This window comes from Rhodamnia argentea, chromosome 5 (genome assembly GCF_020921035.1).
Source record: "Rhodamnia argentea isolate NSW1041297 chromosome 5, ASM2092103v1, whole genome shotgun sequence".
NCBI lineage: Eukaryota > Viridiplantae > Streptophyta > Magnoliopsida > Myrtales > Myrtaceae > Rhodamnia > Rhodamnia argentea.
The window spans coordinates 1,637,768-1,665,517 of NC_063154.1; the positions used below are offsets into that span (position 1 = coordinate 1,637,768).

The 27,750-nt window shown below is 39.3% G+C and overlaps 3 protein-coding genes across 11 annotated transcripts; 2 read left to right on the plus strand and 1 right to left on the minus strand.

Moving 5' to 3' along the window:
• Window positions 1-523: 523 nt before the first annotated feature.
• Window positions 524-26,724, plus strand: LOC115743750 (exportin-7). Of its 5 annotated transcripts, XR_004015734.2 has the most exons (30): window positions 526-946; window positions 1,656-1,907; window positions 2,021-2,181; window positions 2,998-3,063; window positions 3,419-3,536; window positions 3,634-3,743; window positions 3,822-3,917; window positions 4,684-4,807; window positions 4,923-4,990; window positions 5,595-5,681; window positions 5,757-5,909; window positions 5,994-6,089; window positions 6,259-6,318; window positions 6,398-6,516; window positions 6,734-6,821; window positions 7,547-7,651; window positions 7,732-7,836; window positions 7,920-7,972; window positions 8,071-8,134; window positions 8,238-8,372; window positions 9,171-9,283; window positions 9,366-9,459; window positions 9,930-10,149; window positions 11,102-11,232; window positions 11,597-11,743; window positions 12,073-12,201; window positions 12,469-12,567; window positions 13,006-13,044; window positions 13,764-14,094; window positions 14,153-14,349. XR_004015734.2 is itself a non-coding variant. In XM_048279367.1 (29 exons), exons 2-29 carry the CDS (start codon window positions 1,667-1,669, stop codon window positions 13,757-13,759), a joined length of 3,042 nt encoding a protein of 1,013 aa, XP_048135324.1. In that variant the 5' UTR covers window positions 525-946; window positions 1,656-1,666; the 3' UTR covers window positions 13,760-13,877. The 5 variants fall into 5 exon arrangements, 4 of the variants coding, with proteins under 4 accessions (XP_048135325.1, XP_048135324.1, XP_030534539.1 ...); XM_048279367.1 differs by lacking the exon at window positions 14,153-14,349 and having other exon boundaries at window positions 525-946; window positions 13,739-13,877; XM_030678679.2 differs by having other exon boundaries at window positions 13,764-14,349.
• Window positions 17,815-21,873, minus strand: LOC115743752 (pentatricopeptide repeat-containing protein At2g19280). 5 transcript variants are annotated; one of them, XM_048279371.1, is made up of 4 exons: window positions 21,728-21,873; window positions 18,842-21,409; window positions 18,514-18,633; window positions 17,815-18,388 (listed from the first exon to the last, which is right to left on the minus strand). In XM_048279371.1, exon 2 carries the CDS (start codon window positions 21,134-21,136, stop codon window positions 18,941-18,943), a length of 2,196 nt encoding a protein of 731 aa, XP_048135328.1. In that variant the 5' UTR covers window positions 21,137-21,409; window positions 21,728-21,873; the 3' UTR covers window positions 17,815-18,388; window positions 18,514-18,633; window positions 18,842-18,940. The 5 variants fall into 5 exon arrangements, with proteins under 5 accessions (XP_048135328.1, XP_048135329.1, XP_048135330.1 ...); XM_048279372.1 differs by lacking the exon at window positions 21,728-21,873 and having other exon boundaries at window positions 17,815-18,048; window positions 18,223-18,388; window positions 18,842-21,609; XM_048279373.1 differs by lacking the exon at window positions 21,728-21,873 and having other exon boundaries at window positions 17,815-18,048; window positions 18,142-18,388; window positions 18,842-21,609.
• LOC115743756 (protein NCA1) lies at window positions 24,014-27,671 on the plus strand. The gene is made up of 8 exons (XM_030678693.2): window positions 24,014-24,177; window positions 24,431-24,757; window positions 24,991-25,222; window positions 25,329-25,474; window positions 26,130-26,217; window positions 26,331-26,477; window positions 26,956-27,105; window positions 27,182-27,671. The coding sequence occupies exons 2-8, from the start codon at window positions 24,480-24,482 to the stop codon at window positions 27,236-27,238; spliced, it is 1,098 nt and encodes a 365-aa protein (XP_030534553.2). The 5' UTR covers window positions 24,014-24,177; window positions 24,431-24,479; the 3' UTR covers window positions 27,239-27,671.
• The last annotated feature ends 79 nt before the right edge of the window (window positions 27,672-27,750 follow it).

Here is a 27,750-nt window from a genome sequence, read left to right on the forward strand (position 1 = left end):
ATAATGTGCAATGTGGTCCTTGAAATTTTAATTTGTTCAATACGGTCTTCGGACTTTTGGTGCATCTTCAACCTAGTAACGTTCAATATTTTCCTTTATCAAATATAAATTAAGGAGAAGATTGAACATATTATTATAGTTCCGTGATTAATTGAACATATTGAAAGTCTAGGGCCACATTACACAATTTAAAAGTTCAAGGATCATATCTGCATATTAGACTATAGTTCATGGACCACATTAAACAAATTAAAAGTTTAGAGATTATAATGCACATTAGGTAAATGTTGAGAGATTATTTGTGTCATTTTTCCTAAAAAAAGTCTCGAAAATTTGCGAAAATAAATAGCGAGCATGTACGGAAATACTGCTGCCTTCGAGCGACCAAACGATCCGAATGGGCCAAAGCAATTTGGACCGTCCGATGTTTTGGACCCGGGACTGATTAAACAAGAGCGATCAGTTAATATAGCCGCGAAACAATGGCACGCAACAAAAGGGAGACGTGAGCGTGACAAACAATAGATTCTCTAAAACCAACGCTAACGCGTGCCCTAGATTCCCTCGCGGACCCCCCCATCGGACGGTCACGACGCGACTCAGACAAATTCTACCCGTACGCTTGATCACACCACAAATTACCATCGCATAAAAGCGCTCCCTCTCCCCCTTCTCTCGCTCTCTATTGTAAGAAGCCAAGAGAAACTCCGACCGTCCACTCTCTGTCTCCCTCCCTCTCTCCCCGTCGCTCGCTGCGAGACTTTCACGTTGTGTGTTCAGTTTCTCCATTTCGATCGAGGCGAGCAAGAAAGCGAGGAGAAAGGTTCGACCGCGCTCGTTCTCAATCGACAGTGGCGCGAGTCTCTGGATCTCAGATCCGCCCCGGCGTTCCGTATCAGAGGAGGAAAATGATCCCGGACTACTGATAAATCAATCGCCGATAGCGGTATTGTTTTCCTGAGCCTCTTTGGGATTTGGCTTGATTCTGTGCCGTCTGTCGTAACTTCGGTGTGGCGTGATTTGGACGGGGCTTGAGTGCGTAAGTCGGGCTCTCTGAATCGCATTCTCCGGAGTTTTGTCCTTCTTGCGATGCGCATTGCCACCGATACTGTGCGTGATCCATCGCGTTGTCAGTCTCGGAAGTAAGCCTCGCGATTTTAGACAAAGCACCTACAATCTGCGGTTTGTTGGCCGATGATCACTGCGGTGTTGGTTTCGTGAAGTGCGGGTTTGAGCAATCTTTTGGCAAACGTCGGAAGTAGTATGCTGGTGGCTGATCGATCCATTTATGTGGTTTAATTAAGTTCGTTTGGACCAAATATTGACATTAGTGATTAAAAATGGTTTTCAGTGACAATGTTCCCCGGAGAGTTTTCTCCTCATTCAAGTTAACAAAGCTTAAAACTCTAAACTCCCGAATGGTACTCTAACGTGGAAATGGTGTCCTAGTTTTGGCAGGGACAACAAGCCAACTCAAGAAGCAAAATGGTTTCGCCTTTTTTTCTTTTTCCACTTTTGAAAGAGAACTAATTGGGGTAGTGTTTGCTGGAATTCTGTTACTTTCAAGCGCGTTACTTGCGCGTGGATTTCGGTCCCCCGCTTATCGTTGACATTGGCTGTCTTCTAATAATTTGGCATTTGTTTTTTGGAATCAGATTTAGTTATCATGGAGAGCTTGGCGCAACTAGAGGCGCTGTGTGAGAGGTTGTACAATTCGCAGGACTCAGCTGAACGGGCGCATGCCGAGAACACTCTGAAATGCTTTTCGGTTAACACAGATTACATCTCACAGTGCCAGTATATCCTCGACAATGCGTTGACTCCCTACGCGTTGATGCTCGCTAGTTCGAGCTTATTAAAGCAAGTCACCGAGCATACTCTTGCTCTACAGCTGCGTCTTGATATTCGTAATCTTCTAGACTCCAACAGTCTATTTTGGTTGTTATGTCTGCATTCTTTTTTTTTTCCCTTCCTTTTTTGTATTTGTCTCCTTAACTAAATCTGTTGGTTTTCTTTATAGGAAACTACCTAATTAATTATCTCGCAACCAGAGGTCCAAAACTACAGCCTTTTGTGACGGCATCATTGATTCAACTCTTGTGCCGTATAACGAAGTTTGGGTGGTTTGACGATGACAGATTTCGAGATGTGGTGAAAGAAGCAACTAACTTTTTGAGCCAGGTCGATATTACTATTCACCGAGCACTCTCAGTTGTTATTCATGTACAAATGCACATTTTATACTTTGCTGCCAGTTGTACATGCACATTTATTGTTGCATTCTACGGGTAATAAACCTTGTGTCTCTATGTTGGATTAGTGTCCTTGAACTAATCTATTTGCGAAGGAAGGATAATGACAGCTGTGACGTGGATGTCTAACTTGGGTAAATGTCATGTCACCTAAATATCGCGATTATTTTGTGATTCCTCTGCTTATGGTCCTGCGACCTTTCGATCCCTAGTAATTATTGATACTGCCCTATTGCAAACTGGTGTTTTTTTTTTTTTGGTAAAGATATTGCAAACTGGTGTTTGTGACTATATAGTGGAGGAATCACCTAATTGCAGATAAAGACATGTTCTGCTCGTTCTTTTAATTAGGGAAAAAATATACTTAATTTCTTTTAATTGCGAATCATTCTTTAGGACTGGCCTTGTAATTGATGGTAGACTCATTTATTATAAGATTCATCTATTCAAATCGTTACCTTTGATTATAAAGGAGGGTTGTTCCACTGTTTTTATCTACTAGTGAGAGTTGATATCCACATTGAATGAGATATGTAAGAACTTTTCTAAAACACAATCCCATTTGTAACGTGCGCACTTTCTTACAGAAACACCAGCGAGATAGGTGCGATTTTCGCTTTGACGGGTCTTGCTCTAGACATAGTCCTCGGGATTGGATGGAGCTGGCTCCACTTTCTTGTTATTATAACTGCTAAGTATATTTTGTCGTGATGGTATTCCTTTCTGATATTCTATTTGTCAACAGGCAACATCTGATCATTATGCAATTGGTTTGAAGATATTGAATCAACTTGTTTCAGAAATGAACCAGGTTGGGATGTTTTCCTGCCTTCTCTCTATTTTTCTTGAACACTGTCTTAATATTTGGTGCAAGAATTATTTCTTATTCTGTGACAATTTGACAGTGGTCAATTTCATAAGCACCTGATATTAAGTTTATCTAAAGGAGGAGTCAACAGAAGTACAAGTGTTGAGTACCTTCACTGATTTTTCTCAGCGAGATATGAAATATTGTTGGTTTGGCCGTAAGGTTCTTTGTGAAGAGGAGAAAAGTGATGAAATCTTTTTGAGATTGCCCTCGTAACTTCTCTTGTAGGAAATATAGTGATGGTTCCTTTTGTTTCTTTTGAATTTCTTAGAGATTTCTTCATTTCGTGGTTGTGCAGTCTAATGTAGGCCTGCCATCAACGCACCACAGAAGGGTTGCTTGCTCCTTTAGGGATCAATCACTTTCCCAGATATTCCAGATATCGTTGACATCTCTGCATCAACTGAAAAATGATGGTAAGCGGACATAGGAATTAATTAGAAAAATACTTTTTGGACCTTTTAGTGTTGTATCCTGCTTCATAATCTGTTTGATTCAATGCTGTACGTGCAGCGGCGAGTCGTCTACAAGAGCTAGCACTCTCGCTCACTCTTAAGTGTTTGTCATTTGATTTTGTGGGGACCTCTATTGATGAAAGTTCAGAAGAGTTTGGTACGGTTCAGGTATGGCTTTGTAATTTTATTTTTTTTTATAATCAAATACTCGTGTTGAATAGTCTTAACATAATATTATGACTATAGATTCCATCATCTTGGAGGATGGTTTTGGAGGATCCTTCTACGCTCCAGATCTTTTTTGAGTATTATGCTATTGGAAATGCTCCTCTTTCAAAAGAGGTATGGTTTTCAATTCATTGTTCGTATTGCTTGCCGTGTCACTGCTATCTTGCCTTGTAGCTTGAAATTTAGTTGCTTCATTTTTGTTAGCATTTGTAGATGTAGATTAAGTTAGCTGTTAGCCATAAGTGCATTGATTGTCCCATCACACTCTCTGTCTTGGGAAGTATTGTGTTCCGATAAGTGCACTAAGACCGGTAAAGATCTTTTTTGGAGTGTTCTCTTTAATTAATTTATTAATCGGTCGATTAATCACCATATTTGGCTTGACAATAGATACTCAGGTTAAGTCAATATTTCACCAAAATTTTGCATACGGACAGTTATCGACAGTAGTATTTTACCACTCTTTCAGATTTAACAACTAGGAATACAGTCTTTGTGATGGTTTGCTTGAACTTAAACTTTTTTGTTGCATATTTTCGAGGGTAGAGTATCTATCGTATTTTACTCCTTAAGTAGATTTTATCTGTTGAATTTGTGTTGAGTTGAATAGTAATTGGTAGGTGGAAGTAAGAAGGGGTCGCGGATAATGACTTTATGCTGCGTCAGGGTGTGTGGTTGTGTTTTGCCAGCATATCGGATTATTTATCTGCGTTTTCTCCATAACTGGCATGATGAAAGCGCCCTGTCATTTTGGTTGCATTTTTAGGAAGTGAATCATCTCGATGGTTGATTTCTTCCATATCTATGTAGTATTGTGCTTCTATCAATGAGCTTGCTGAAAACTTCTAATTGATCAGAAGTTTCTGCTTATGTTCTGCAGGCACTTGAATGCTTGGTGCGCTTAGCTTCGGTAAGACGTTCTCTGTTTACTAATGATGCTGCTCGTTCCAAGTTCTTGGCGCATCTGATGACTGGAACTAAAGAAATTTTGCAAACAGGACAAGGTAGGATTTGCTTTCTTGGGTCGATAATTTGTCTAAATATTGCATGTGCATGATGAAGTTTATTACAATGGACATCGCTAACTACTATGGAGAAATTTTGTCGATCTGGTGTTAGGTCTTGCTGATCATGACAATTACCATGAGTTTTGTCGACTTCTCGGGCGCTTTAGAGTAAATTATCAGGTATTGTACATGTTGGCTGCTGCTTTACTGTGGTGCTATCCGTACTTCACCATTTCAAGTTTGAGTATGAGCATGTGTTATGAACGTGTCTAGACTTGATTGGCGTATGGATTTATGCTCTTAGCATTGACGTATTTGCTTGTATTTTTGTTGCTTTTTCTTTGATCCTTTTTCCATATCCATTTATTGAACAGTGAATCAACCTTTTGAAACTTAATTGACTGGAACTTGAAAAAGCTAAGTCAAACCCAGATAATGCTAACTGGACTCAAGGTGACTGGAATATGAAGGGTCCCAACCAGAAAAACAGAACCCAAAACAACTGTGGCTTCATGCTGTTTGTTTTCCTTTATTGTAATTCATTAATTATTTCATACAATTGTGAATCTACCCTGATAATAAGGTCAGTTTTCTTGAATAGTGCGAATTATACGATTTTTTTTTTTTGTTATTTCATGTGCAGGCACCCTTTTCCTATGTTCTCGTGTATATTTGAAGTGCTCGTGTTTTTTTTCCTCCCCATTATCTAATTTTAACTTGTGATACTGTTACGCATGTGGAACAACCGGTCGTGTTCATTTGAGTTCTTGAAAATCTAATGTAGTTGTCAGAACTTGTCAATGTGGAAGGCTATGGTGACTGGATACGGTTGGTAGCGGAGTTCACTTTGAAGTCCTTGCAATCTTGGCAGGTTTGCTGATGCCTTGTTCCATTTTTCACATTAGGATCCCTATTGTCCGCATACTAATAATTGCCTTTTCATCAGTGGGCTAGCAGCAGTGTATACTACCTTCTGGGATTGTGGTCAAGATTGGTGACATCTGTACCCTACTTGAAGGGTGATGCACCATGCTTGCTGGATGAGTTTGTACCTAAGATCACTGAAGGTTTTATTACTTCACGGTTTGATTCCATACAGGTTGCTTATTGTTGCGGTGACTATGTGTTGCTTTTGTTGCTTATCAAAAGGTATTATTTAATGACTTCTAAATGCGCTGCACAGGCTGGATTTCCAGATGATCCCTCAGAGAATCCGTTGGACAATGTTGAACTTCTTCAGGATCAGCTTGACTGCTTCCCTTATCTCTGTAGATTTCAGGTTCTGATATCTGTCTCATTGTTTATTTATTTCTATTTGTTTTCGATTATACTGTTACTGGTTGTTTTTTGTTTTGAAAATTCAAAAGAGCCAACCTATTATATAGTGGATTTTGGTTGAATTGCCTAGATATTGTCTTATGGAATCTCTCTTTTATCTTGTGTTGCAGTATGAGAGCAGTAGTTTGTACATAATACAAACGATGGAGCCTATTCTGCAAACATACACAGTATATCTCTATTGTGTTGGCATATTTTTCCTGAATTCGTTGAAATGGGTCCAATATGCAATCAATTTTTTCTCTGTAGGAGAGAGCACGATTATCAGCAGGTGACAGTAGTGATCTGTCCATTCTTGAAGCTAAACTGGCTTGGATTGTCCATATAATTGCCGCTATAGTCAAAATAAAGCAATGCATTGGTTGTAGGTAACATTTCTATTCTTTTTTCATTTGTAGACTTCTTAAACCCAATGCATTGATGGTTCTTCTCTCTGATTAGTTAATCTCCGTGTCGCTCTTAATGAATGGACCCATGAATGTTTTATTTGGGGGCACCATATGAGGACCGCTCCATTCATGAAAGTGAGGCGCATATAGATGTTGAATGTTGCTATAATTAACTTTTGACATCATTTTGGTGCAGTATGGAGTCGCAAGAAGTGCTTGATGCAGAACTTTCTGCTCGTGTTCTGCAGTTAATCAATGTGACCGACACTGGGTCGCACAGTCAGGTAATTTGTCTATTATACATTTCAAATTAAGAATTTTATTCTGAAATGAGACATTGAGGGTTCATTTGGCTATGGATAAGTATATATTGTGGACAATTTCAGTTTCAGGGAAATTCTTGGTATATTGTTTTGAAGTTTGATATGAGATTTTTTTTTTTTCACGGTTTTTGCTCACTTTTAGTGGCTTCAAACTGTCGTTAAGGTGATTATTTATGAACTTTTAGAGGAGGACGGGACACTTAACTGTGTGTTTTGGTTTATGAAGTTGAATGGTCAAGATACCCTTGTGAGATTTGTTGTGGCTTTGCATCCTTCCCATTTCCCTCACATAAATAAGCTAGATTCTTAAGGCTCTTCAGGTATATGGAGGGGCGTCATGGCGAAAAATGGTCCTAGTCCTTATGCTCCTCTTATCTGATCAGTTTTCCCCTTTGGGTTACTGAGTTGTAGCCTTTTATTTTCCTCTTCTGGGTATATTTTTTTGCATATAAGGTTGTTTTGTTTAACAACAAATTTTCCTACTTTCGATGAATGTCTTAAGTGAAGCGTTTGGGACTTTTTTTGAGCATTTAAGTGGCTATTGCTAGTTGGTCGAGATTGAATTGCAAAGAGATTCCATTCCTTCTGTTTCTATCCCTCCGTTTGTAGATATTGCTTGTTAGTTGATGAGCAGTTCTGCAGGTCTCTATTTGCATTAATAATACCTTTGTCCTTCCTTGTCACAGAGATATGGTCAAATGAGCAAGCAAAGGCTCGATCGAGCATTACTTACCTTCTTTCAGCACTTCAGAAAGTCTTATGTTGGTGATCAGGCTATGCATTCTTCAAAAGTAATTATGCTGATATGTTCATGAGATTTCTTTGTCTATTCTCATTCATAGCCTTACAATTTCTTGTTGTTCTGTTGCAGCAGTTATACGCCCGGTTGTCTGAGCTTCTTGGAATTCATGATCATTTGTTACTTTTGAATGTGATTATGAGCAAGATCGCTACAAATCTTAAATGCTACACTGAGGTAAAGTTTATTTCATCTTGTTCTTTTGCGATATTTATGGTTATTGTTTCTCTGTTGATTCTTTATTTCTATTTCCATTTTAGAGCGAAGAAGTCATTGATCACACCTTAAGTTTGTTTTTGGAGCTGGCTTCGGGGTGAGTCATTCGATAAGTCTCTTCAACTCGAGCAGTATGGTTGTTTTTGTGTCCTTTACAATTTTAACATATTTTTTATTGCCTTTAAATTTTTGTAGCTACATGACTGGAAAGCTCCTTTTGAAGTTGGACTCTGTTAAATTCATAATTGCAAATCACACGGTAATTCTAGTTTTATAAATTTCCTGCTTCTTTATTTTCCCTACCCTTGCAGGTGATTTGCAAATTTTAATCTGCTTTTTTTGCCCCATGCTTATGAATGCAGAGGGAACACTTCCCATTTTTGGAGGAATACAGATGCTCGCGCAGTAGGACGACGTTCTATTATATTATTGGCTGGCTAATTTTCCTGGAGGATAGCCCCTTGAAATTTAAATCATCGATGGAGCCCCTATTGCAAGTAAGCCTTTTGCTTCTATGGTGATTCATTTGGTAACATTTGAAGGGTCTTACTAATCAATAATTTAACAATTCCTTTCCATTCTCGTGGTTTTTTCCCCCTTCATTTGGGATGCATTTGCTCCCGTTAATGTGAAATGCTTGTGTCAACGCATTTTGATAGGATTTTGTCAATGAGTGCCCATGGGCATTTGTTAAGGTTCAAATTAAGGAAATTTTACAGTTAGCAATACACTTGGTCGACATTACTTGGTGCTTCAGCTTTGTTTTTTTTCCCCCCTCATGGTATGAGCGTTCCCATACTGCAACTTGATTTTAGGTGGAGGGGGTGGAATGTCATAATCCTTAATGGCCTTTCCTTTGTCCTCCAATGGGGATCGGGCTCTCAGTTTAATCTGAGAGGAAAGCGAATGCAGTCTCAGTTTTACTTCCCTTACAACTCTCCGGAACAATGGAGAAATCGATTGGATTTGAGGCGGATCCCTATTTTGTTTGCTCGATATACTGTTACGTGCAGTCACTGATTTGAAAATGGAATTATATCAAATCAAGCATACTAGATGTGTGCCCCAAGGGCACTGGCTTTCTTTTTGGCCAGACTCGGGGCACTTGTTAATTTGACCCTTTCTATTAAATGTTAAATAAGTGCTAAAGATTGATATGGTAGGCACTCTTTCATTTGATGGTTTCACTCGGTAATAACAGCACACCTTATATGCCTCTAGTCAAAGTCCCCATGCCATATGGGTGTAGCGTTTCGATCTGATTTTCATACCAATTTGTTTTTTTTGTGTTTCAGGTTTTCATAAGCTTGGAATCAACACCTGACTCGATGTTTCGTACAGATGCTGTAAAGTATGCATTGATTGGGTTAATGAGGGATCTGAGAGGAATTGCAATGGCTACAAATAGGCATGTGATTTGATATTATGTTTGAACGTGCTTGACAGTGTTAAAGTATAAGCTGTGATAATGAATGTACTTGGTCTTGCAGTCGGAGAACTTATGGGCTTCTTTTCGATTGGCTATATCCAGCTCATATGCCCCTTCTTTTGAAAGGCATCTCTCTTTGGTCTGATACGCCAGAGGTATGTTTTAGGTGGTTAATTTTGTTTCATGCAGAGAACTGGATACATGCATACACGCGCTCTTTTCCAGTTGAGCACTTGAAGCATGCACTTATGTTTGTTAGTTTCTGAAATGTTCCTTTAAATGATTATATGCACTTCAAATATTTTGTCCTTGAATTTTTCCTTATGTCAGTTTGCCTGTGGTCGTGTTTTTATTCTTATTGCTCTTGCTAGGATGTGAATACCAGACTGGTAACCTATGCCTCAACCCCCCAAACTTCAACCACCATTTGAATGCCTGTTGGCCTGTAAATTTGTCCTTTCTGGATGCAGTCCGCTGGTCATTAGTTTTTGAAGAAAATATTTGTTTGTCCTGATTATTGTTTGGTTAATCATTTGTCTTATTTTTGTATGCTCTGGCTGATACTCATAGGTTCTTGCCTTGAATATTTTGCAAGTGATAGTCATGTTATTGTTGAAAAATGCAGGTTACTACCCCAATGTTGAAATTCATGGCTGAGTTTGTGTTGAACAAAGCCCAGCGTCTTACGTTTGATTCATCTTCACCCAACGGAATACTTCTTTTCCGTGAAGTCAGTAAATTGATTGTAGCCTATGGGTCAAGAATATTGTCTCTCCCAAATGCTGCTGATATATACGCTTTCAAATACAAGGGGATTTGGATTTCTTTCACTATTCTGTCTAGAGGTAAGAGCACTAAAGAAGCAGCTTATATCGGTGATTCTAACGAGATGCATGCTTGATTAGGTGCTATTGTGAATTTTTTACCTTTTTCCATTGATTATAAGCATGTTCTTGTTTGTTTCTCTTTGAATGGATAGTTTCAAATGGCCCATTTAGTTCAGCACATGTTTTCTTTGAATTTGCAGCACCGATATAACCTAATAATGGAAGAATTAGAAGAGTATGTATAGCGGGAGAGGATAGGTTGTTAGCCACAATGGAATGGTCTTGACTCTATCCACTTTTAGCCTTCTGAGAGGGCCCTTGTCCTCCATATTTTGCTGGCAGCTAGGTATAATGAACAGAAGTGGTGACAAAAATTCTACCTTTGTTGAATACTCCCACTCACTTCAGTGAGTTGAGTAGTAGACTTTTGGGCCAACGTCAGGTTTCTGTTCTACCAAGCAGCTGATTGTGCCTAGCACATTAAGGAAAAAAGAAACAACAAATATTTTTATGTAGCACGTCTGAATTTTTCTCACAGCAGAGTGCTTTGATATTTTCAATAAAGTTCGTTGTTTTAATGCGTACTTAATTTCCAAAAATATATACTACCATTAAGCAAACATTGTTTCTTTCACTTGTTTAATGCTGACAACTTTACTGGAGTCACCATCTGGGCAATGGGAAAAATCTGTTTGAGTCGATGTTGCAATTTACTTGTTGCTTGTTCACTGCCTATAAAGTCGCTATGTTAGCACCTTTCTTGTGGGTGCAGCTTTTGCTTACCTGAGTGTGAGTGTTGAAATGGTTTAACTCCCTCCTTTCTTTGCTGTCACATCCATATTACTTTGCTATTCTGCAATTTGATGTAGGATCCTCTTATCTATCGCCAATATTCAGGATGATTGATTACTTGTCAGTCACTTCCTCAACATGTTATAATCGCCTGTAAACATATGCATGTTGATTGCAGCTCTAGCCGGCAATTACGTCAACTTTGGTGTGTTCGAGCTTTATGGTGATAGGGCACTCTCAGATGCACTTGATATAGCCTTGAAGATGACACTTTCAATTCCTCTGGCTGATATCTTAGCATATAGGAAGGTATGTGAGACATGGGTTCCTCTGATATGGACAGCTTTGCTAACAATAGCTATTCAATCACCATATCTTTCTATGTGCGATCAAATTCTGCCCAAACCACCATATTGAGATACCTTTTATTTCTGGTCTGGGATGATTGTAGTAATGCCGTTTATAGGAATATGTTTCTGTAATTTTAGAGTATTTATCCGGAAAAAGAAAGAGCATCATGTTGTTATGTTTATGGTGCAGAATTGAAGACATTTCTAATGAAGAAGTAGTTTGCATTGAATCATTAGTGGTCAATTGTATTCATTATTCTTTTTGGCTTGTTTGACGGGCCATGCCACCACACAAATAACTCATGTCTTTTTCTCATTTGCAGTTAACAAGAGCCTACTTTGCATTCCTAGAGGTTCTATTCAGCAGCCACATAGTTATTATTCTGAATCTCGACACAAGTACCTTCATGCATATTGTTGGTTCACTTGAATCGGGTCTTAAAGGGTTGGATACAAATATCTCATCTCAGGTGCGTAATTGGTTGATCCTCTCTTCATTTTAAGGGGGTATATATCAAGGTGTTAAATCAAAAAGTGAGAATGCATAAAAATAGCTCTGGAACTGTGAGTTGTCTTGGCCTGTTGGATAAGGAATATCTCAGAACATGATATATAATTACCGCCATTGTGGACATATATATCCCAGAGAGTAGTATTATGGAGCTTTCATGAAGAAGGTCCGACATAAGCTTTTGTATTACCAGAAAAAGTTATTTGATGCCTGTCTTATTTCGGGTTAAGTGCCACCACTTTTTCTGTATTGTACAGGTAACACGTTAATTTTGTTTTTCCATTTCAGTGTGCATCTGCTGTTGATAATTTGGCGGCATTCTACTTCAACAACATCACGATGGGTGAGGCACCCAATTCACCTGCTGCAATAAATCTTGCTCGACGTATTGCAGATTGCCCAACCTTGTTTCCAGAAGTAAGAAAGCTATCCACTTTTTTCTATATATTGATTTTGCTAAGTATCCCCAGTGCGGTAGCTTCTTGGTAATGACTTCTGCGAAATAAGAATGACAATGATATAAAAAGAAAAATTAGGACTTATTTCCTGCAATTAAAATTCAAGGGCTATGACATGCGTAAATTTGTCTTTTGTTTGACATTTAGTTTAGGGAAGATCTATTTCTTGTTTATTCATGAGCTCAAATTGAAATGTGCACTCAGACTTTTATGTTCTCCTTTATAGATATTAAAGACTCTGTTTGAGATCGTTTTATTCGAGGATTGTGGAAACCAATGGAGTCTTAGCAGACCAATGCTCAGCTTGATCCTCATCAGTGAGCAGGTCAGATTTTATTAGCTTTGCCTACTGGTTTACAGTTGCTTTTCTTTTCTAAACTTGTTTATTAATGATGAATGTTTTCCTTGGTAATGTAATGTTTGTAGTGTAATGTATTACACCTGCATGATAATTGCATATCAAGTCCATGCCATTGCGTAACGCATTTTGTATCATTTTCGAGCATCCCATATTTCCCTCTGTGGGTTCAAGTATTTAAGTCAATCATTGTCATTTCCTGCAATTTTTTGTCGGAAGGGGTACTGGCAAGTCATGGAGTATAAGTAGAGCTCCATTTTTACTTGTATTTAGAGTTAGATGACATGGGTTCTTATCTTTTTCTCATGTTAGATAAGTATTGTCATTTCCGTTTGGAATTCGCTTATGCAAGTTGGATATGTTCGTGGCACTGATGTTTAGCTGAGACTTTTCACGTCTTTGCAGATATTCTCGGATTTGAAGGCTCAGATTTTGGCATCACAAGTAAGTTAAAATTTTGTTATATTATATGCTAGATATCTCTGTATGCAAGTAGGAAGGTCAAAGTTTAGTTATTTTCAAGGAAAACGGACAAGTGTCTACAATCAGACTGTACCTTGGGTTAATGTCTGCTCATCATTAGCCTAAAGTAGTAAACCAGGATAACTGGCAATTAGGAATATGATTGGATTGGTAGGTTGGGAGTATCCTTTGTTGCCTGCATTATGAGAAATTATGGAATATTGGAGCAATAGTTGTCGGAGGGATGCTGGGTAATGGAGACAACATTTAGTTGAATTGAAAGCACAAATGAAAAGGACTAATTTGGTTTTTATAACTACAAAGCCCCTTTTGATTGATTTGTGTTTATGGCAATGATCCCATTTTGCAACAAATGGCGTTTGGTTTGCGAATACAAATAGTTGATGGTTTCCATTGTGCCAATTGTTTTGTATCTAAAGGAGTGATTCTTCTGTAAGCATACCTGATTTCTGGCATAAAATGTTGCACCTAGGTTTCACAAGCATTCATGTAAACATAAAACACTTGAGAAATCTTCATAAAGTAGTTTATTTAGTAGTAGATGAAGAATTGCTGAAGGTCTGTCAGATTTGCAGCCAATGAAAGTCCCATCTCTGCATGTGCTTGTCGGTTTCAATTGATGAGCTTTGAAATCCTGTTTCATGTTTTCTGATAGTTACGTGTTTGTGTGATGTGAACAGCCGGTGGATCAGCATCAAAGGCTTTCGCTATGTTTTGACAAACTGATGGCGGATGTCACTCGAAGCCTAGATTCGAAGAACAGGGATAAGTTCACTCAGAACCTAACTGTTTTCAGGCACGAATTTCGGGTCAAGTAATGTGGCATGTTCTTGTGACGATGGATCCAACGGTGCTCTTTTGGCCGTGCACATGGATTTTTTGGGTGTGGTCCTTTGACCCTGTTGGCAGACACAAAGCATCGGATATTGCAAAAACTTGGCAAAAAGGGGAGAGATTCTGTATGGATGGATTGTGGGTTTCTCTGTACAGTAGTTTGTGGTCCTTTCGTTTGTAGATGGATGCTTGCTGGGTTTCAGGATGACTTTTTCTTCTATATGATCTTCTTAAGTGGTGGGTTTGGTATAGCTGCTTAGGATTCCCTTGGGAGATGTATTCTTTTAGAATTGAAGGTGTAAATTTTGTCCACCTGTGATTCATAGATTTTTAAGGGTTTTTGTAAAATAACCTGAATATTCTTTGTACTTGTGTATAAAAGAAGGGGGAAGAAGGAAGGAAAGGGGGAAAAAGGTGGTAGTATTACTTCAATTGGTTTTTTTGCTCTGTCCATCTGGCCGTAGTTAACCCCATATGCTCAGTCTCATTCCAGGATTTTGATGAATGCCGATCGTCACACCATGGCACAGAGATCTTCCTCTGCCTTCATATTTTAGGAGGCGAAATACCAGAAACCGGCAATTCGGTGCCTTCCGCATGAGCTAGTAAAAAGTCAGGCAGGTATTCTGGGTAGAATGAAATCCCTGATGCGACTGGACGAATTCCGCGTGTGCAAGTGCGTAACTCTCCAATCAGTTAAGCAATGAGAGGAAATTTTTTGCCAGTCGGTGGGAGATGATTAGCTATTTTTGCAGGAGATGCTGGATCTAGCTCATGGAATCTAGGAAACGTTGCCATCACCCATGGAGACGACAAGTATCAACGAAAACGATCTCATGGTCATCCATGATGGTCGAAATGAAGTAAATAGATGGGGAATTTGCTAATTTTTTTTAATAATGGCACGAAAATGTAATTATTGTAGTCGTCGCTAATTACAAAAAGAATGTGCAAACCATATCAAGAAGTCGCTCATCGTAGCTGAAAAGGAAAAATTAAGTCGTCAGTCCTTCCACTAGAGATGGCCATTTGGAACCGTGGGCCCGAAATCGGCCCGTTGACCTGGCCCACGGTTCCGACCTGTATTTTTTTTTAAAAAGAAGTTGTCAGTGGGGCAAAGAGCCGTTGGGCTCTTTGCCTCACGGCCGGGCCCCCCTGCGGGCCCTCTCCCCCCCCAAAAGCCACAACGGCCAAATTGGCCGTTGCCTTAAAAAAAAAAAATTCTATCAAATAATTGAGCCGAGGTATTTTTGCCTATAAATACCTATCATCTCCCTTTTATTTTTCTCACAAATCCTCTCAACAATTCTATCAAATTCTCTTAAATCCTCTCAATTCGCTCAATTCTTTCAATCCCAACTCAATTCTCTCAATCAGATTTCCGATCAATTATCTCAAAAATGGCAAGTAGAAGCGGAAATGCCGACAAGGGCAAGATGACTATGGGAGATTCCGAGGTATCCCATTCCCGAATATGATCATCGTGAGTATGCATGTTGGGAAGACAACGATGATAATATCAACTATGTCCCGATTCCGAACGTCGAGCACATCCCAACACAAGAAAATCTTCATCCTCCCACCGATGTTAAAGAAACGTCAACGGCAAATGAGCCGGAACGGAAGGGCCGAGATAATACATCCGACTTGTGGCTACACTTCGACAAGGTACGTGATGAAGACAAAAATAAGTATAATATAAAATGTAAATATTGTTCGCAAACATATAAATTTACGAAAGGAGACGGCTACGGAACATTCCGTTGGCATCTAACGAAAAAACATCCAACATAAGCGGAGATCAACAATACGCAACAAGTTTCCGGGTACGCCACTTCTAATCCTCATCCTATATTCCGTTACACTGATGCACTTTATAAACAAACATTAGCTGAATATGTTGCCCTTGATCATGCTCCGTTTAATACTGGTGAAAATTTTAATATGAAATATTTGATAAATCTTGCGTTGGTTCTGCAAGCACCAATTATTCCAAAAAACACTCTTAAACGCGAACTTTTTCATCTTTATAAAAAAGGAAAAAAATCTTTAGCAAAATTTTTTGCGGAATTCAATGAACGTGTGCATATAGGTAGCGATATTTGGAGTGATTCTTGACAAATTCATTCTTATATGGGTGTCACGTGTCATTGGATAGGTGATGATTGGACCATTCAAAAAAGACTTATTGCATTCCGAGTTTTTAATTAAAGACATTCAGCTCATAATATTTATAGAATAATTAGGCAAGTTTTAGAAGAATAAAATTTGATAAATAAAGTATTTTCAATTGGTTTTGATAATGCCGCCGCAAATACCGCTTCTATTCCCGAATTAGAAATATTTGCAAACCTACTTTTGGCGGACAATTTTTTCACATTAGATGTGCTTGCCATGTTTTAAATTTATGTGTACAAGATGGTTTGCGAACTCTTAACACTTCTCTCGCCCCAATAAATGGTGCAATTAAATTTTTATGGAGTCGTCCCCATTTTATGAAATCATGGGAAAAATTTTGTAAACAACATATGAGAAGGGCAAGAAGATTTCCAAAAGATATTCCGACTCGTTGGAATTCTACGTACGAGTTGTTTCGGCAAAATTTTGATTATAAAGATTTATTATATATGTTTATTTCACAAAATATTCCCGAAATTACTTTACTTCCGCAACATTGGGACGTTTACAAAATTTTTTTAAATTTTTTGCTAATTTTTAATGATGTTACTAAGACTTTATCTGGTATTTATTATCCTACTATGCATTTATTTTTAATAGAGTGCGTTAATATTGGTAGTGTTTTTAGTGAATATGAAAATGATACTGAATTAACTCGAACTATTTTAGTAATGCGAGAAAAATGATTGCATTATTATTTGTAAATTCCTCTTGTCTATTTAGTTGATATTGTTTTTTATCCACGTATGAAATTAGATGGTTTACTAGATTATTTGAATGTGTATTATCATGATTGTTTATAGTTGGAAGATTCAATAGATATTTCAAATATACTAGGAGATGTTAAAGAATCTATAGTAGTATTATATGGAGAATTTTGTAGTAGATATGATTTAAGTGATTCCGGATCTTTACAATCCACTGCCTCACGTAGTGAAGGTGGTAATTCACTTAGTAGAGGGTATAATATGCTCAAGAGTATGCAAAAAAAAACAAAAATAGGCAACATGTAGTATTTCTGAATTAGAAAAATATTTAACCACTCAATTTGAGTTTCGTGATGCAGAACATAGTATAGATTTCAAAATCCTAAAGTAGTGGCAGAGTCACCAAATCGATTACCAGGTTCTCGCCCTCATCGCTCGTCGGATATTAGCAACCTCTTCTTCAATGGTTGCGGTTGAACAAACATTTAGCGTTGGAGGATTAGTTTTGGACTCTCGTCGTTCAAGATTAAGTTCGGAGTCCGTGGAAGCTCAAACTTGTGTCGACAATTGGACGAGAGCGAAATTTCGACACCAAGAGCTGGATCGAGAACACGAATTTTTTAGCGATGATATTGGATATACCACCGCCACGGGTACCACAACGGGTAGCGACGATTGACGATGAGGTAAGTTGGGGTTATCAAAGGTAAAAAAACTACATGAACTTTGATTCTTCTACCCAAAAAGATATGTAAGCGCTTAATGATAATTCATTAAGTTCAAGCTCATTCCTCCTCTTTTTTTTTTTTCCTCACATTTTATTACAATGTACAATTTGATTATATTTTATAATTTATTATGTTCATTTTATTATTTATTATTTCAAAAATTAAAATTAAAAAAGGAACCGGAATGAATCGGAACCGGAATCAATATTTCCAACGGCGGGTTCCCTACCTTCCACCTAAATCAATCTTTCGTAGCATAAGAATTCCTTGCTTATGCGGTAACTCAGCCCAGAAAGGAGCTGATAACTAACAGGCCAAGCAGGATCCGCGCAACTGGAAGCCACTCCTAACAACTTCTGAATCCATCATTTCCCCAAAATTGCCGCTGTTGGTCTTGGTTTAGAGTTAAAATACGCTGTTCGAGAAGAAGCTGCTATTAAAGCATGCAGACGGAAGGTTCCAAAGGATTACGGCCATCACCTCAAATTTGATCACCCACGAAAACTCGCATAAGGGGCCTGCAAGTCATGGAAAAGGTGACTCAGAAAAGAACATTGACCCTCTTTATGTTGTTGAAATTGATCCTTCGTCATCGGTGAACTAGGGACCACCTCATCTGGCTGTAAGTGCATATCATTGATGACCCAGCAAAGCTAGCCCGTATAACCAAGCTTCCAGAAGAATGCTCTTACCTTAGTTTCCGTGCAAATTTGGCATAATGCAGATGGCTGCGGACGACTAGTGGACTTCTTCTATATCCCACCGATGGCCGTATAGCATTAAGACAAGAAAACACATCTGTCCGCCATAGTTCAGAGTTGTGGCAGCTCAATCTCCTGAAGGTAGCAACCTGCATCGCTGATATGTTTATCCAATAATGTCATCGGTTGAAAGCAATTAGAAGTTTTACTAGCCTTTTGTTGAAAGGCCCCTTTATCACGCGTTGTGAACTTTATTCTCTGAAAAACTTTCTACTCATTTACCTTGTAAGTGCAAGTGACTCCCTTCACTGATTTTGAGAGATGCCCATCTCCAAGCTCACTGATCCCCATAAAGTTAGACGATGGACCATCTTGAGTGGTCAGATCTTCCAGTACACACATCTGATGTAAGAAAATAACACTTGTATACTTAGTAACTCCAATACGGCCACATGGACCAAGTAACCAACAAACCGAAAATTCAATATCTTTTTCTTTCAGAAGGTAAACATATGACCCACAAGCCAAAAATTTTTAATATCATATTCTTTCAGAAGGTAAACATATGACGAATATTTAAATGGTACAATTAAAGTTAAAGAGATCATACACAATATGCAGGGGCATCTCCAAAGCAACTACAGCGTGCACAATTAGAAGTTAAGTAGTCAGACACATGCCAGGGCATCTCCCAAGCAATTACAGTGCCTCACCTGTCCGGTCGATGTGCCATAGATAAGTACGCATCGACACCTATGTGAATGCCATTTTTCACTAGTATTTCTTGCAGCTTAAAGTCTGCAGTTTCTGCAGGATTTCTGAACTTCATCTTTTCAAAGCCAAGGACAAGTGCCCTGCGTGTAACATTGTTTGGATAAATATCACCCTGCACCATCAGATCGACCAAGTAGCATGCATCTTCCATGCATCCAATCTTACAAAATCCATGAATGAGAGTATTGTACAGAATCACGTCAGGTCTCAGTCCAGCATCAAGCATCCTACGGAATAGTGCATTTGCTTCTTCCATTCTACGTGCCCTACAATAACCACTGAGAAGAGCACTGCAGGTTATAATGTCAGGCTGCACAGCTACTTTGCTCATGGAGGACCACATGAGAAAAGCTTCCACAAAATGCCCCCTTTTTGAGAACCCATCTATCACACTAGTGAATGTCACAACATCCGGAGAGAAGCCCCTTTGGACAAGTTCATCTAAAATATCTCTCGCCTCAGTCATCAACCCATTCCTCATTAGGCTGTGAATGATAGTATTGTATGTGATGATATCAGGAGAAATATTAACAGTTGTCATCAAGCCCAAAAGCTTAAAAACCTTATGCAAGCGGCCTTGCTTCCCATAGGCATGCATTAAAGTGTTGCAAACGACAACATCAGGCAGTAAACCATCTTTTATCATTATTTGAAACATGTGCTCTGCCATTTCCATGTCCTCTATTTGGCAACTCCCATCAATGAGCACCGCATATGTAGTTGTGGATGGTCTATTACCACTTTTCAACATTTTCCCGAAGTACTGTAAAGCTCTCTTTGTATCTCCAGCTTTACAATAGCCTTGGATCATGGTAGTATAATTATAACAATCTGGACGTAAGCCTACCTCAGGCATCTCGAGAAAATATTTTGAAGCAATCGACAAGTCATGATCTCTGCATAACTTTGTGAGAAAACTATTATACAAGAAATTGTCAAGGGGAAGGCCGCACATGCTTAAAATACAAATTGCTTTTCCTAGATTTCCCACCTTACAATAGCCATCAATGACTGAATTAATTACAACAGAATCCAGGAAGAAACCCATCCCCAATAGCTTAAACAATAAACATGTTGCTTCCTTTAACCAGGACATCCTGCAGAGATGGTGAACTATGATAGAATATGCAACCACATCAGCTTTGATCCCACAATTTTTCATCTCTGTGACCAACTTCCAAGCACTTCTTATGTCACCCTTGATACAGTAGTCCTTGATAAACAAACTGATAACAGAGGCATTCATACCTATTCCTTGACTTTGCATTTCCTCCAAAAATTCCCAAGCCAGGTCTGATTGGTTGGATCGCAATAGTGCCTGCAATAAAGAATTACAGACGGCAGCTGAAGGAAAAATTTTAAGCAGTCTTCCTTTAAACGATGCTTCAAGGGCAATATTTAGCATGTCTTCCTTAATGTAAGAATCAACGAACATACTATGTACAGTTTTTAGTACTCTTCTTTCCTTACAGGTATCAAGAAAAGTATCTAGCAACAGAGTGGAGGAGTCCTTGTGACAATGATATGTCCGTACAAGATACAAGATAAGACGAACCACTAAATGATTCATATTCCTTGAGGCAAGAATATGTATCACTTTACAAGTAGCTTGGATCCCATTTTTTAATCCTAGAGCAATAGCAGCTTCTGAATTCTCATCAAAGAGCTTGTCCAAGCCCCGGAACATATTAATCTGATTCGATTTAGCCCAGTACAACTTCTCACAACCTTGAATCCATTGGCAGTTTGTGTCTAACGGTTTCATGCTTTCCATCTCAACTTCCTCTGACTTCTGATTTTCCAAAAACAAGGGAATCTCCTCAGAAGAGCAACGATCACCATGATGAGACACCATATCATCAATACTGACAGCTGAAATGCACCCTCTTTTTGGTAGAACTTCTCCATCGTAAGAATTGGAGGTTTCATCATCGAGCATACTAAAGCACACAGCTGCTGAATTCCCAGATGAAAAAGGTCTAGAAATCTTATTACTCACCAATATCAGCTTGAGTTTGGCAGAGCAGTGATAAACGAGAGAAAAAGAAGCCCTCATAACCAATAGAACATTACTAGGGACATGAACTTGTACGAGAAAGCCATCGCCGACTTCACAGGAAACTGCTACCATATCTTCTCATTCTACCTATAGATGTAACATGGCTCCAAACATTGCAATTTCCATGTCACTTAATTCTCACATAACCGGCCACGTTTGAAGCTCAAAGTACTAATCCAAAAGCATGGGAATTTACCCATATATATATTCCTAGTCAACTGAAAACCCCAGTAAGCACACCTCCAAACTACTTGATTTAGGATCCACAAACCCTTTATCTCCATTATGGCCACAAACAAACCGCTTGATCTGCCAACTTCATGAATTAAGGACTACCGCGAAATCCTACACAAAGCAAAAGAAAAAAAGTTACTAAGCCCTTCCGACTTATGCTTATCCGAATATTAGTGCCAATACTGCGACAACGTAATAGTCTTTTCCACAAAAAAAAAAGAAAAAAGAAAAATATTTCATCATTGTACATAACAAGTTTCCACCTCCAACTCCTCGTCCCCTATCGCATCGCAGATGTGCCGAAACGAGCGGAAAACGGAAGCACAAAGAGCACATAGATTGAAATACTCGCAACGAATGAACAAAAACGAAAGGGCAAACAAAAATTATTATAAAAAAAAAAAAAAGGCACCGAGATTGAACTCTTACCACCTGTGCAACACGCCGGAGCGCAGCCGGTGCAACTGCTAGGGCTTTAAGAGTCTTAAACTCAGTTCAAAATCAAGATCAGACTCAGAAATTTCGACAGCAGGAGAATGTCGAAGAGCTAGAGAGAGACAGAGAGAGAGAATTAACGGCTTTTCGGTTCTCCTTCAGGTGTACAAAAAACATGGAGGCGCTCCGAGTTTCCAAAACGGGTCGATCTTGGGCCGGGCTAAAGGCCAAACAAGCCGGGCCTAATTTTATTTCGACCGTTTGCGAGCAGTAAATTTACAGTAATCAATAGGGGTGAGCATGGGCCGGGTGGGCCGGGTCTAGACCTAGACCCTAAAACCAACCCTGTTATAACCGGTTCCCAGTTTTTGGGCCCGAGAACCGACCCTATTTATCTTGGAACCTGTTTTGGAACCGACCCTATTTTTCAGTCCGGTTTCGGGGTCTACCCGAGAACCTGTTTTCCTTTTTTTTTCGTCAAAATAATATGAACATTGATGAAATGAGCCACAAAAATTATAATAAATCAAAAGCAATAATCCAAAAAATAATAATAAATAATAATATGATCCACCAAAAGCAACAAACCCCGATATAAAAAATAAAAGTTGCAATCCACCAAAAGCAACAATGATCCTCCAAAACATTGAATTAACATAGTGCAAGTCTTTCTATCACACTTCAATTTTCGTTGTACCCATTAAAAAAGAACTAAAATTGCATGATCCAAATAACATGTTAAAAGACACCACATTAAGCGCGCATGAACCAGCACCAGAAAAACTCAAACACCACGAGCATAAAACCAAAATCATAGTTATTTGGACACTACATTAGGTTTTTTTTTTTTTTTTTTTAAGTAACTAAAAACCGGTTCTAAAACCGGTCCGAGTGGGTCTTCACCTAGAACCGGGAACCGGACCGGTTTTAACCGGTTCCCAAAAATTGGAACCGAAACCCTGACCGGTTTGAGCAAGAACCGATTCCCGACCCTATTTTTTGGGTGGGCCAATCCGGGTTCCGGGTAAACCCGGTCCGGTTGCACACCCCTAGTAATCAAAGTCAACATTATCTTATATTGGGCTGCGTTTCGTGGTCCGAATTTCTAATCAAGATAAAATTGTATAGAATATAATAAATAATTCAAAGATTTTGTCATGTTCTATTTCTTGTTTGGTGAATTTCGAATATAAAGTCGGATAAATAGAGGCAAGGTGTAGTTGAGATCGACTCTATTTTGCTAAAATATCATAACGCTGTAGAAATTATTAAGCGAAAGCAATAAATTCTGATGAGTGAATTATTATTGAGCAGAGATCAAGGAGACCCAATAGAACTAGGGTTTTGATTTGGATGGAATCCTTTGAGAATGACCAGTCAGTCTTGCTTATTCCATTTACAAGTTGAAGATGCAATTATATATGTTTTTCAAGCGAGCTATCTTGAAAGTTAATGATCAACCTTGAATTCTTCATAACATATCAAGACCCTTTTCGAATGCTGAAAAGGTTCAAGTGATTAAAGAATTAGGGACATGGTCTCTTATCATGCCAAACTATCGATTAAAGAACAAGATCGTGGATATATCTAGCTTTGTTGCCAAAGACCCCACCCTAACGTCGTCAAAAAAGCGGTCACACTTAACAGTTGCCACTGCCGGAGAAGCGACTATGCATGGCGAAAAGGCGGTCACACTTAAAGGCCGCCACCGTCGAAGAAACGGCCCGAAGAGATGGAGAGGTGGCCCGACGCGAAGAGATGCCGTGATTGTGAAAAAACTCGATTCTTCTTGTGTCTGCTCCTTTAAGAAATTCAATATGGATCTATCTCATTCTCTCTTAAGATATTTTTATCCGAGCTAATCCCATTTATCTTAACTAGATATATACCAAAATCAAAATATGATGTATTTTATCTATTATAGGACAAAAGATGTCTGGAGGCTTTATAGTCATATTTTTTTAAAGCACAAAGGAATTTAATCTTTCGACATCCAATTGTAAATCATTGTCCCCTTGTCGCTCTCGTGTCCCAGATCACAAAATTTAAAAGCATATCCATTGTTTATTTTCAAATTAAAGAATACTCGAAACCTTCCGAATCATATAAAAAACAAAACGGAATGCAAAATCCCACAACATAAAAATTATTTTTTAATACTTTCTAAGATCCAAAATTATACCGTTCAGCGAATATTATTAGGTACGTAATTAGTATTAATCTCCTAATACGAAGTCAAATAAATAAAGAAAATAGAAAATAGAAACCCGATAATACAAAATCAAAGTGGGGAATCAGGCAAGTGGTGGTGACTGGGGACAACTGAGCTTTCTGCCATTCATATTCCCGTGACGATCTCGCCGGATGCAGCGAAATTTGACATAGAGGAAGAAGAAGAAGAAGCAGCAGCCGCAGCAGCAGAAACGCCGCCGGAAGTTTCCCAGGTCTCTCTCTCTCTCTCTGTCTCTCTCTCTCTCTCTCGCGACACTTGTTTTGGTTGAGGGTTGCGTTGGGAATGATGGAATATCCGCTGAAATTGTTGCATCCGTAGATTCTATTGATCTTTGGTTAAGGCCACCGGTCCCGGAATCGGAATTGCCGATCAATTTCGGGATCCGCTTTGTTTTATTGATCGTCGGTACGGCGAGGAATCGATGGTCGCTGATGGATTGTTTCGTCTCTCGCGGGGAGTTGCAGGTTCGTGTTGCTATTTGTTGAGGTACGACCTTAGAGCGGAAGCCTTCAGATGACGCCGGTCTGCCCGTTTGTGAAAGCTTCGCGTCCCGAGGACGCGTCGTCCAGGAAGCACCAGAAGGAGCCTGGCGCGGATTCCGCGAGCATCCCTCCCAAGTGCCCCTTCGGCTACGACTCGCAGTCGCAGACGGATCCCGGGAGCGTCTCTCCCAAGTGCCCCCTCGGATACGACTCGCAGACGTTCAAGCTTGGCCCTCTCAGTTGCATGCTTTGTCAAGCCCTTCTGTTCGATTGCACCAAATGCGTGCCCTGCTCTCATGTCTTCTGCAAGTGAGGAGCTATGAATGTCATTCTGTTCGTGTTATTACAATGATGTTAATTGTGCCTCTAGTAATCTTCCCAAGGAAGTGTCCATACGAGTCATTGCTTGGGTGACGTGGGGAGATTGGGTTGGGTTAGCTCAGTCGAATGCATATCTGTTATTTATCCAGTGGTGCTTGTCTGAATTATTCTCTATAGGCTTTGTGGACCTTACGATCATTTTACTTGGTTGTTGAATCTAGGGCATGTATATTGCGATTTACGGACTGCCCACTCTGTGGAGCTGATATTGAGAGCACTGAAGCCAACTCGAATCTGCAGAGCACGGTTGACCGTTTTATCGAAGGGCATGGTAGAATTAAGAGGTCCCACGTTGAGAATGCCGATAGAGAGGAACTTAGCGAGAAGAAGACGGTGATATATGAGGACGTATCTTTGGAAAGAGGTGATTTCTTGGTTCAACAAGCCATGCGGGTGGGTTTATAGAATCGGATTTCTAATCATTGGGACCTTATGCTTTGTGGTATCACATCTTCTGTTTGACAATCTATGCTCTTAAGTTATTCTCCCACATGTGTAGGCATTTCGTGCTCAAAATGTGGCAAGTGCTAAGTCAAGACTCACTCTTTGTGCTGAGGATATTAGAGATCAGGTAGCAAAAATGGGCAGCACATCAGAATTGTGTTCTCAGCTGGGTGCTGTCCTCGGCATGCTTGGGGACTGCTGGTTCTCTCTCTCTCTCTCTCTCTCTCTCTCTCTCTCTCTCTCTCTCTCCAAACAATCATATATCTAGTTTGTCCCATGTTTCAACTAGTATCATGATGGAGAGTTAGCAATTGGACTTTTCTAGTTTGCTCCCATGTTTAAACATTAAGTGTCATAATGGATTGTTAGCAATTGAACTTCTCGTAGAAATTGCAAAATCTGATGTATTGATAGCTTAACCTAAAAGAAAGACTTTTAGAAAAGCCTGCTTTTAGCAGGCAGTAAACTCATTCCTGTGTGTAACCTGGAAAAGGCTTCTCTCATTATGGATGGAGTTCTTATGTACAAATGATAGGTCAATTGAGATAATTTTTTTGGTACATTAATTAGTTAGGGTTTTGGTTGTAGATCTTTGTTGCATTTTATGCTAGAGTTAGTGTTCAGTTGTAAGGTGGTTGAGACTTGAGACTGGGGCTATGGCTCCTAAATTTGTAGTTACTGGCTGCTTTTTAATCGATATTGATGCCTTGCTGTCAAAGATATAAAATCTTATGAAATGTGGAGTTGATTAAAGTTTCTTTGCATTTTCCTTTTGCGTTAGGAAATTGAAATACGTCAATCATTGAGACATATTAGATGATAGAAATTGATTGTCAATGTCACATGTCTGTTGCAGTCGAGCAATAGGAGATGCTGCTTCTGCAGTCACTTATTTTGAGGAAAGTGTCGGGTTTTTACAAAAATTGCCAGCAGATGATGTGGAGGTAATTGCATTGTGTTTAGTTGATCTGCGCCGACTTTATATTCAATAACACACTCTCTCTCTCTCTCTCTCTCTCTCTCTCTCTCTCTCTGCGTCAACCTTGCTTCCATGCAGATTACACATACACTTTCTGTTTCCCTTAATAAAATTGGCGATCTTAAGTATTATGATGGAGACCTGCAAGCTGCAAGATCTTATTATGAGCGATCCTTGAATGTTCGTCGAGATGCTGCAAAGCATAGTCCAGATGTTCCTTCGCAGGTTCGCTCTTTTTGCTGCTTGTGTGCGTGCAGTTCTTATCCTTCATCATGAACTTCTAGTAGATCTTCTATTTGCAGCAATGCCTTCATCATGAAGTTCTAGGATATCTTCTATTTGATGCAATGAATCTATCATCACTTGTTGTGAATATTTATTTGTTTGCTATCCATATGATCTCTCCTAGGATGGACTTAAAATGACAGACATAAGTTAGAAAACAGAACGTAATAAAAATCACGCTTGACGGTCTCACAAAGACGTGGTCAGCAAGTATTCTTGGTGTTGCAAGTTAGTTGTAGTTGCACTGCTATTTAAATAGGAAACTTGGTCAGATAAACTTGGACCTAGCCGTAGTTATAGCAAACTTGGTCAGATAAACTGACTTTACAATTGCAATGGGTTCACTGCATGAACCAATGAGGTTAATTGACTGTCAGTACCGGGACCTTTATGTTTACATTTATCCGTCTGTCAACAGATTCTAGATGTGGCTGTTTCTCTGGCGAAAGTGGCGGATGTTGACAGGAGCCTTGGAAATGAAGATATTGCCATTCAAGGATTTCAAGAAGGCATAAAGCTGTTGGAATCATTGGCACTGAAATCTGAAGATATTGGTCTCGAACAGCGTGTAAGATGAACTTTCTTGGCTTGGTTTCTATTTTTGCTACTGAAGCTCTTTTTGACAATTTTAGCACCCTAAACAGCGGCAATCGGTGCTGGAGTTTCTGCAAAACCAGCTGGCGGAGAAAGAACCTAAATAAAACTCGCTCAGGCCAGGTTTCAGACGTTTGTCTACCTTCCTCTGCTACTGTATATTCCTGGCCTTCCGTATCGAATAATAAAATCAGTTTCATGAGAAACTGCAAGAGTTGGAAGTGCATCTCTGATGTAACCAAAGAAGATAGTCCTGCAGGATTAAGTGATGGGTATTGTCAGAGGCAGAAATGCATTGACATGCTTTGCAATGTGCGAGTGACCGCTGAATGAAGCTGTGGTGGCTAATCTGTTTCCCTCTTGTTCTTGTATCAGTCCGTTCTCATGGTTTAGTAGCTTTCTGCCTTGAAGTCCCAATATGTAATGCTCTTGTAGCCTCTCTCTTCAGTCAATAAGTGGCTCCTGGGGTTTTTGCACCTGAAGCTTTAAAGTAGATGTCAAGTGACGTCGACAAGTTGAATGTAGAGTTCTGTTCTTCTCTATCGCGAGCCTTTCCTTTTCCGATATTCTAATCTGAAGGCAAGAGGACGTTGTAGAAATCTCAGTGAAGCTGAAAATG